The sequence below is a fragment of the Antennarius striatus genome, chromosome 22, assembly GCF_040054535.1.
Source record: "Antennarius striatus isolate MH-2024 chromosome 22, ASM4005453v1, whole genome shotgun sequence".
Classification (NCBI taxonomy): Eukaryota; Metazoa; Chordata; class Actinopteri; order Lophiiformes; family Antennariidae; genus Antennarius; species Antennarius striatus.
Genome location: NC_090797.1, coordinates 16,135,001 through 16,145,671, shown reverse-complemented (window position 1 = coordinate 16,145,671; position 10,671 = coordinate 16,135,001). Strand labels below are relative to the sequence as shown.

The window sequence follows — 10,671 nt, the reverse complement described above, 5'->3', positions numbered from 1 at the left end:
TTCCCTGGAGTAACAGGAAAATCAGACTTAGATAAAAATTCTGTATAAGAAAGCAAAAGTCCCTCTCCATTAAACAGCTGACTTACCAGAAGAATTTTGTTCTCAACCCATCTGTCCATAAAAAGTGATTTATTCTTGAAAAGAATCTCTATTATTCCATGTTAAGTACCTGTGAGGAGAGAAGTTGTGTCTATAGATTAGAGACCAGATAGAAGAACTTGCCTGTGAAAAGCTGACAATTTTACAGGAAGTTTGTCTACATTATAATTACAACTGAGAATAAAGTGTAAACCACCAAAGCGAGAGAAGATGTGCTGAGGAATGAAGTTCCAAATTGAGACAGGATTTTTGAGAAAGTGTTGAGCCCAATTTATTTTAAATGTATTATTAAGAGTAGCAAAATCTAGGAAGTGAAGCCCCCCATGTTCACAGTCGTTCATAACAACTCCTTTCTTAATATAATGCGTACGATTTTTCCAAATAAAACCAAAAAGTAAACGGTCAATATTTCTGGTAGTTTGATTATCCAGATGTTTGGGGAGAGCTGCAGAGGTGACCCAGAAATACCTTCAGCTTCAGTGAGAAGGACTCTGCCTTTAAGGGACAGGTCCCTCTGCAACCACTCATTTAGTTCAACTTGTTCTTGAATGATCGGGTCAAAGTTCAAAATACATCTCAAGCTCTGGTTTTTAGAGATCAGGAGCCCTAAATAAGTGACTTCTTCTTTGACAGGAATACTACAAATGGAATTTGCGTTACTGTTTTTAACAGCTAATAGCTCACACTTATTCAGATTAAGGCATCGGCCAGAGGCCCTAGAGAAATCAGTCATTACATGAAGAGCAACGGGGACTTGGTTAGCATTTGTAGGAAGAGAGTAGTGTCATCAGCCAGTTGGCTAATAATAACATTTTTATCAGCTGTAGAGATTCCTGCACAGCACTGTTAGTGATCTGGTTTGTGAGGATCTGAGTACAGAGTAAGAAGAGGTCGGGGGAGATGGGGCGTCCCTGGTGGACTCCGGGACAGTTCTGGTGTGTGGAACGAAGCGGCTTTACGTCACATCTGGTTGTCGTTCCTCCGGACATTAACCAATCAGAGGACAGTTCCTCCAGACATTAACCAATCAGAGGACAGTTCCTCCAGACATTAACCAATCAGAGGACAGTTCCTCCGGACATCAACCAATCAGAGGACAGTTCCTCCAGACATGAACCAATCAGAGGACAGTTCCTCCAGACATTAACCAATCAGAGGACAGTTCCTCCAGACATTAACCAATCACCCACAAATGTTCTTTTAAAGGGGTTTAACTGTTCATGTTACCGACACGAACAGTTCTGTTTGTTCATTACTAAAATCAAAAATGTTATTTATTCTACTTGTTTCTACCAATTTCCTTGTTGGATGTAAAAATGTCAACTAAACTACTTGTTGATTCTTGTGAACTTCTGTCAGTTCTGCATCGAAACAAATGAATCATTTGGTTTGTGAAACTTTACGTATATGAAGTCAATTTACTGAGTGAAATGAACACTTTTGTGTTTTCCGTGAGGAGATGGAACTAAATGTGATGCAGATGAGAACATGTGGCCGCCCCCTGAGGATGGTGGGGGTCAGAGACAGTAATTATGTGGTTTTTTTACGTAAACCCCCCACCCCCCCTTTTTTCTGGACTTTTGCTGTTGTTGGGGGGTTTTTTTTATTATTCAGAACACTCTTGTGTGTTTCATGAATATTTTGTTCACTGTAATCTTTTTCTGTTCCATCATACAGTAAAGAGTATTTTTACTGGACCTCCTGTAATGAACTGGAGGAATAAAACCGGATTTGCTCTTTACTGGAACGCTTTTGAATGTGAACATCTCATGTGGACGTGAAGTTCACACCAACACACTTTGTGTACATTTAGCAGGAAAATACCAGTAAAACTGGAACATTAAAGTCTATGCAATTTTTATAATGTCAACGATACCCAGTATTCTGAAAGCTGGTGTACTTTGATTGACTGCACGTACTTTATGAAGTGAAAACAAGTATTAGTGTTTGACATAATAATGTCATTTAGAGTGGAATACCCAGAGTTTTGGTAAAGTGTGTGTGCAGAGAAAGAAGTGTTCTATTTAGAAATGAAGAGTTCGTGTTTCTGTAACAGGATGTGTGTTTGAGGAGAGAACGAACCCTCTGGTCGGTCGTGTTTGTAGGAGAGTCTGTTCAGAGAGTACAAACAGTTTGTCTGAGTAAAACTACCGACACCCTGCAGACGGATGGTGACGGCTGGGCGTGATCACGTGATCACGGGGGTGTTGTTCTCACAGTTACCGGAGCGTACCGGTTAACCACGTGACGTGTTGTGAGCGCCATTCCTCGTCGGGCGCGCGCAGCGGTCCTGATGCTGGGACTCGTGCGCGCGCATTACATCACCTCTCTCCCACGTGATTGGCTGTTGGTCAACACGTCTGCCCGCAGCATCCACCCGACATCTCCATCCCGGCACAAACACTCTGTCTGGGGGCGCGTCCGTCGGTCCTGCCGTGCCCCCCACCCCCGGTTGGAGGATGGCGGAGAGCGAGGCAGACACCCCCAGCACCCCGATCGAGTTCGAGAGTAAATACTTCGAGTTTGACGGAGTGCGGCTGCCGCCCTTCTGCAGAGGGAAGATGGAGGAGATCTCCAGCTTCTCCCTGAGGGGCAGCGACCTCTGGATCGTCACCTACCCCAAGTCAGGTAGGACCCCCCCACACACACACACTGCGCGTCACCGCCGGCAGATGCGTGTTTGATTAGACATAAAGCAGAGCAAACCCCCACGCTGAGGGACATTAGTATCCCAGCATGCATTTCAAAGTCAGAACACATTTTATGAAAGGTAAACACTGCGGAGCGGTGACGCGTCAGCTGCGCCACGTCACACCGCGACCCCACGCAGGTGGGGGTCTGTCCGGTGCCCCTCCGTCAGGATGGGAACACAATAAAGATGATTCTGACTCCTAAACGGGTTCACTGATTCACCACCAGACGACTACGTCAGGAAAATGCCAAAATATAACTAATGAAAAATAATAATATTAAGAAGTCATTGATTTCAATCAATATAAATATTAATTTAAAAACCGATATAGTGTTAAAGGAGGACAAGAAACACAAAGAACAGAATTGAAATCCTCCCCCTTCTTGTCAATGAAAGCAGACTTTAATGTTTTTATTTTTAAAACAACGTTTTAGTTTGGTCTTTTTCATCGCTGCAAGTTTTTACTGCCTGTAAAGGATCTGGTTTAGACTGAATTCTGATTCTAGCTGTGACAGAGTATTGAATGTCTTCTTCTCTTCTTTTTATTCTCTGTTGTGGGTCTGATAAACCTTTAAAACTTCAGAAGCTTAAAACATGGAATGTCCTCTGCAGTTGAATGAATGGCTTAGATGTTAAACAGCTGCAGTGTTTGCTTGTTGTTGTGTCTGTGGCCTCCTGGGAAACGTATGCTGTAGTTGTAGCTCTGATTCTGATCTCCACTAATTGCTGGAAGAACGTTTTGCTCTTTATCTGCAAAAGCTGTATTAGTATGAGTTCACCAGCAGCTTCTCTGCCTGTTCCGTGGTGGTGCTTAGGACGGATCCTACGGGTTTATCAGAGCTGAAACAGGACCTCCAAACTCCATGGAGCTTCAGGTTCTTGGCAGTGGCTGCTTCAGATGTCCTTCCTGCTAGAACCTCCAAGGAGCTCTTCTAGCCAACATTGCAAAAGTTAATTTGTCATGAATGTTGTTTTATTTTTATGAAGTCCGTCCCTTGTGTCCGTGACAACCACTGTGTTCTCCTCATGTCTGACCTTACAGGGACCAGTTTGCTTCAGGAGATCGTGTATCTGGTGAGTCAGGGGGCGGACCCAGATGAGATCGGCCTGATGAACATAGACGAACAGCTGCCCGTCTTAGAGTACCCCCAACCTGGCCTGGACATCATACAGGTGACGTCCTGAGATCGTGTCAGGATTGGCTGGTTACATGGACTGGTCATGTAAACACGTTTCCAGTCTGACCAATCAATGTTCAAACAAATAATGTCACATTCACATGTTTCATTCATCATGCACCCAACAAGAGACAGTATCTGTCCAACCAGGAGACAGCATCTGTCCAACCAGGAGACAGTATCTGTCCAACCAGGAGACAGCATCTGTCCAACCAGGAGACAGCACCACAAATAAAAAATGATAGTCTGACAACCATTGTTTTAACATTGGTCGGTCGATTGGTTGGTCGGACGGACAGACAGACAGACTGACTGACAGAAGACAGACAGACACACGGATGGATGGATGCATGGATGGATGCATGGATGGATGCATGGATGGATGGATGGACGGATGGATGATGTAGATGTAATTTCCTTCATCTTTCCACAGGAGCTAACGTCCCCTCGTCTCATTAAAAGCCACCTCCCCTATCGGTTTCTCCCAACAGCTTTGCACAACGGAGAGGCAAAGGTCAGTCTCTGAGATGTTCCACTAAAGTGATGATGACTCATTATTCCATTCGGATTAGTCACTGCTGCTAAAAGCAATGTTAAAAAATGTCATGTTATCAGTGAACAACAAAGATATTAGCCCTGGTCTGGAAGGGTACCACCTTCCTGACTGACCACTCAAAGTGCCCTCCAACACAAACCAGCATTCACCCATCAGCGCACTCAGAAGTATAGAACAACACTTCTGGTTCTTTTGGTATTGACACCATAAAACACAGAGGGGGTTTCTACTGAATATGACGGGCTGGGTGGTCTTCTTCCAGGTGATCTACATGGCTCGTAACCCTAAAGACCTGGTGGTGTCCTACTACCAGTTCCACCGTTCTCTCAGGACCATGAGCTACCGTGGAACCTTCCAGGAGTTCTGCCGGCGCTTCATGAATGACAAACGTAAGTGTGAAGGTGACTAATGGACAGTAACACAGTAGCCTTCCATTGGTTGTCTTTGTACGTTCTCCTTTATCCAGATCATGGTTCTCCAAAGCTGTTTAAATCCATCCACTGGACTTTGAGAAAGTTTCTTGAAGACGTTTCACCTCTCATCCAAGGAACTGAAGAAATCTTCAAGAAACTTTCTTAAAGTCCAATGGACTGACTTAAACAGCTTTGGACTTTTATTGGTTTGTAGAATCGTGTCTCCTCTCGTCATCCAGCTGTCTCTTGTTGTCCTAGTGGGATATGGTTCCTGGTTTGAACATGTTCAGGAATTCTGGGAACATCGTATGGACTCTAACGTGCTCTTCCTGAAGTATGAGGACATGTACAAGGTAACACCATCACTGTCTGATTGTCCTGTCTGTAGCCTGTCTGTAGCCTGTCTGTTGGCTGTCTGTTGGCTGTGTGTAGCCTGTCTGTTGGCTGTCTGTTGGCTGTGTGTAGCCTGTCTGTTGGCTGTCTGTTGGCTGTGTGTAGCCTGTCTGTTGGCTGTCTGTTGGCTGTGTGTAGCCTGTCTGTTGGCTGTCTGTTGGCTGTGTGTAGCCTGTCTGTTGGCTGTCTGTTGGCTGTGTGTAGCCTGTCTGTTGGCTGTCTGTTGGCTGTGTGTAGCCTGTCTGTTGGCTGTGTGTTGTCTGGTTGAATCACTGATCCTCTGTGAGGATCAGAACGTGACTCCATGTAAAGGTTTGACTCCATGTAAAGGTTTGACTCCATGTAAAGGTTTGACTCCATGTAAAGGTTTGACTCCACGTGAGACTTCAGGCTGGTTGACACAGGATGAAACTAAAACAATGACAAACCAGCAAGTTACAAAAGAGAAGAACCTGGAAAAAACCCCTGCAGTAAATAAAACACACAGGAGAACAAATCCGGCTGTTGGAAGAGGGAATGGAAGCAGGAAGACAGACGATCTGAAAGGAAACTTCACGACAGGAAGTGACCCAAAACACAACAGACTAAACTGACACCTGTAAAACGAAATCAACCCAGGTCTCAAACCCAACCTGTGAGGTGAAGTCATTCTTCTGACTCCAGGTGCATCGTGCTGTTTATCTCCACATTACGTTACACTGAATCCAGGACTGATCAGGTTCCCTTTCTAAGCCTAAAACACTGAACTCTGTGATTGAAGTATATCTGAGAGTGATAAATAAATGAAAAAAGGGTTAAGTGAATAACAAAAAATATAAATAACAGTGAAAAAACTGGGGAGGTGTGGAAATAGATTTTAAAGGGGAAAAAAGATTATTGTTATGAAGACTTAAAAAGAAGGGTGGAGCCAATGTAGAAAAAATGTCCAGTGGACTGATATGAAGTCAGGTGAAGTCAGATGACTCGTGAACCAGTTCTGGGCCTGAACCCATCTGTTCCTGGGGGTGTAGATCTGAACGTGACAGCAGACGCCTGTTAAAATGATGCTTAAAGGTCTGATCAGGTCCTCCAACCCTGACCTGCTTTAAGCTCCAGGATCAGCCTACTGTTGGTAGGCAGGATCCCACTTACAATCAGGACAGAACGTTCTGGTGAATAACAAAAAGAACATAACATGCGAAATCAAAGACACCCCCCCCCTTTCTTGTCTGATACCCGTGTTAACACATTTATGATCATCCATCCATCCATCCATCCATCTTCTTCCGCTTATCCGGGGTCGGGTCGCGGGGGCAGCAGCTTAAGCAGCCCAGACTTCCCTCTCCCTAGCCACTTCTTCAAGCTCCTCCGGGAGAATCCCAAGGCGTTCCCAGGCCAGCCAGGAGACATAGTCTCTCCAGCATGTCCTGGGTCGTCCCCGGGGCCTCCTCCTGGTAGGACGTGCCCAGAACACCTCACCAGGGAGGCGTCCAGGAGGCATCCTGACCAGATGCCCGAGCCACCTCATCTGGCTCCTCTCGATGCGGAGGAGCAGCGGCTCGACTCTGAGTCCCTCCCGGATGACCGAACTTCTCACCCTATCTCTAAGGGAGAGCCCGGACACCCTGCGGAGGAAACTCATTTTGGCCGCTTGAATCTGGGATCTCGTTCTTTGGGTCAGGACCCATAGCTCATGACCATAGGTGAGGGCAGGAACGTAGATCGACCAGTAAATCGAGAGCATCACTGCAGACGCTGCACCGATCCGCCTGTCCATCTCCCGTTCCATTGTACCCTCACTCGTGAAGGAGACCCCGAGATACTTGAACTCCTCCACTTGGGGCAGGATCTCATCCCCAACCTGGAGAGGGCACTCCACCCTTTTCCCACTGAGGACCATGGTCTCAGATTTGGAGGTGCTGATTCTCATCCCAACCGCTTCACACTCGGCTGCGAACCGTTCCAGTGAGAGTTGGAGATCACGGCTTGATGAAGCCAACAGCACCACGTCGTCTGCAAAAAGCAGAGACGCGATACTGAGGCCACCAAACTGGACACCCTCAACGCCTTGGCTGCGCCTAGAAATTCTGTCCATAAAAGTTATGAACAGAATTGGTGACAAAGGGCAGCCTTGGCGGAGTCCAACCCTCACTGGAAACGAATCCGACTTACTGCCGGCAATGTGGACCAAACTCTGACATCGGTCGTACAGGGACCGAACAGCCCTTATCAAGGGGTCCGGTACCCCATACTCCCGAAGCACCCCCCACAGAACCCCCCAAGGAACACGGTCGAACACCTTCTCAAAGTCCACAAAACACATGTAGACTGGTTGGGCGAACTCCCATGACCCCTCAAGGACCCTGCGGAGGGTGTAGAGCTGGTCCACTGTTCCACGGCCAGGACGAATACCACACTGCTCCCCCTGAATCCGAGATTCGACTTCCCGACGGACCCTCTTCTCCAGAACCCCTGAATAGACCTTGCCAGGGAGGCTGAGGAGTGTGATGCCCCTGTAGTTGGAACACACCCTCCGGTCCCCATTCTTAAAAATGGGGACCACCACCCCAGTCTGCCAATCCAGAGGCACTGTCCCCGACGTCCACGCGATGTTGCAGAGGCGTGTCAACCAGGACAGCCCCACAACATCCAGAGCCTTTAGGAACTCCGGGCGGATCTCATCCACCCCCGGGGCCCTGCCACCAAGGAGCTTTTTAACCACCTCGGTGACCTCAGCCCCAGAGATAGGAGAGCCCGCCTCAGAGAACCCAGACTCTGCTTCCTCATGAGAAGGCGTGTCTGCGGGATTGAGGAGGTCTTCGAAGTATTCTCCCCACAGAGTCACAATGTCCCGAGTTGAGGTCAGCAGTGTCCCATCCCCACTATATACAGTGTGGATGCTGCACTGCTTCCCCCTCCTGAGACGCCTGATGGTGGAACAGAATCTCCTCGAAGCCATCTGGAAGTCGTCCTCCACCAAACTCCTATCACGCCCGAGTTTTTGCCTCAGCAACCACCAAAGCTGCATTCCGCTTGGCCAGCCAGTACCCATCAGCTGCTTCAGGAGTCCCACAGGCCAAAAAGGCCCGATAGGACTCCTCCTTCAGCTTGACGGCATCCCTTACCGCCGATGTCCACCAACGGGTTCTGGGGCACCGACCACCTTACGGCCACAGCTGTGGTCGGCCGCCTCGACAATGGAGGCGCGGAACATGGTCCACTCAGACTCAATGTCCCCCGCCTCCCCCGGAACGTGAGTGAAGTTCTGCCTGAGGTGGGAGTTGAAACTCCTTCTGACAGGGGATTCTGCCAGGCATTCCCAGCAGACCCTCACAATACGTTTGGGTCTGCCAGGTCGGGTCCCCCACCATCGCAGCCAACACACCACCAGGTGGTGATCAGTTGACAGCTCCGCCCCTCTCTTCACCCGAGTGTCCAAGACATGCGGCCGTAAGTCCGATGACACGACCACAAAGTCGATCATCGGACTGCGGCCTAGGGTGTCCTGTTGCCAAGTGCACATATGGACACCCTTATGTTTGAACATGGTGTTCGTTATGGACAGTCCGTGACAAGCACAGAAGTCCAATAACTGAACACCACTCGGGTTCTGATCGGGGGGCCCTTCCTCCCAATCACACCCACCTGAGCATTGAAGTCCCCCAGCAGAACGATGGAGTCCCCAGTGGGAGCGCTCTCCAGCACCCCCTCCAAGGACTCCAAAAAGGGTGGGTACTCTGAACTGCTGTTTGGTGCATAAGCACAAACAACAGTCAGGACCCGTCCTCCCAAAGGGAGGGAGGCTACCCTCTCGTCCACCGGGTGAACCCCAATATACAGGTGCCAAGCCGGGGGGCTATAAGTATACCCACACCTGCTCGGCGTCTCTCACCATGGGCAACTCCAGAGTGGAAGAGAGTCCAACCCCTCTGGAGAGGACTGGTACCAGAGCCCAAGCTGTGTGTGGAGGTGAGCCCGACTACATCTAGTCAGAACTTCTCCACCTCACACACTAGCTCAGGCTCCTTCGCTGCCAGGGAGGTGACATTCCACGTCCAAAGAGCCAGCTTCTGTAGCCGGGGATCGGATCGCCAAGGTCCCCGCCTTCGGCCACCGCCCAGCTCACAATGCACCCGACCCCTATGGCCCCTCCCACAGGTGGTGAGCCCATGGGAAGAGGGACCCACGTTGTCCTTTCGGGCTGCGCCCGACTGGGCCCCATGGGTGCTGGCCCGGCCACCAGGTGCTCGCCTTCGAGCTCCACCTCCAGGCCTGGCTCCAGAGGGGGGCCCTGGTGACCCACGTCGAGGCAAGGGAAAACTCGGTCTCTGAGCCGTCCTTTGTCTGGTCCCTCACCTAGGACCTGTTTGTCATGGGTGACCCTGCCAGGGGCAGAAAGCCCCAGACAACTTAGCTCCTAGGATCATTGGGACACACAAACCCCTCCACCACGATAAGGTGACCACTCACCGAGGGGACATTTATGGTCAGTGACTCATAAAAGACAAATACACTTGAAAGACATGAAGCACCAGAAGCAATTTCATTTGTTTCAATTAAAAACTAACTATATTATTAGAAATATAAATTATTTTATGCATATAAATAAAAGCATCATCCACGTTTGAATTTCATCCATATGAATACAGTACCTGTTTGTTTTGGTATATCTCTATTTCTCAATATTTGTATAAATCTTTATACAAATTATTTCAGTAGTTTATTAAAATGCGTAAAAATTTCTGTGTCCTTTAAATACAACTGTAATTGTTTTTCGTGCTTGGAGTAGCTGTTTATAGTGAAAACAGCACGTTTCTGACATACATAGTGACCATAGTCTACACTAATCAACATATTGATTATAAATTGACAGGAAACAAATGACTGAAATGGGAAAAAATAGACAAAACCGCACAATTCAAGTAACTGTTAAAGTCATGTGTGTTTGTGCTGTGTGTGTAAACCAGCAGCTGTTAGCTCACACTAGCCACATGTAGCTTCATGACTTCATGTAACATGCTATCACGTTACATTTGACTTGGAACACCAAGAGAACAAAGCAGCTATTTAATGGGAGCTAATCCCCACGTCTACACGTGTGTGATGGGTCTTCAGACCCTTCCATCCAGCTCTCGTCTCATGTGTGTCCAACTGGTGATCCTAGAGCTCTAGGTGTATAGTTATCATGAGAATAGTGATTGATGCTATAGTCCTTTTCCTACTGCAGTAGTACCTTTTCCTACTGCAGTAGTACCTGCAGCAGTACCTCCAGATATGAGTTGAAGTTGTTCCTCGACTGAACTCTTTGTGGAGCAGCTCGTATCTCCAGGTTCTGTATTTAAGAAGCGTTTTACACAGAAA

At 47.9% G+C, this 10,671-nt stretch overlaps 1 protein-coding gene across 1 annotated transcript in view; it reads left to right on the top strand.

Moving 5' to 3' along the window:
* Positions 1-2,444: 2,444 nt before the first annotated feature.
* sult4a1 (sulfotransferase family 4A, member 1) overlaps positions 2,445-10,671 on the top strand; it is a 15,602-nt gene continuing 7,375 nt past the window's right edge. Inside the window, exons 1-5 of the mRNA XM_068307179.1 lie at positions 2,445-2,727; positions 3,834-3,964; positions 4,403-4,483; positions 4,788-4,914; positions 5,197-5,291. Of these exons, the coding sequence (XP_068163280.1) occupies positions 2,559-2,727; positions 3,834-3,964; positions 4,403-4,483; positions 4,788-4,914; positions 5,197-5,291 (603 nt within the window). The 5' untranslated portion in view covers positions 2,445-2,558. The remainder of the gene's footprint in view (positions 2,728-3,833; positions 3,965-4,402; positions 4,484-4,787; positions 4,915-5,196; positions 5,292-10,671) is intronic.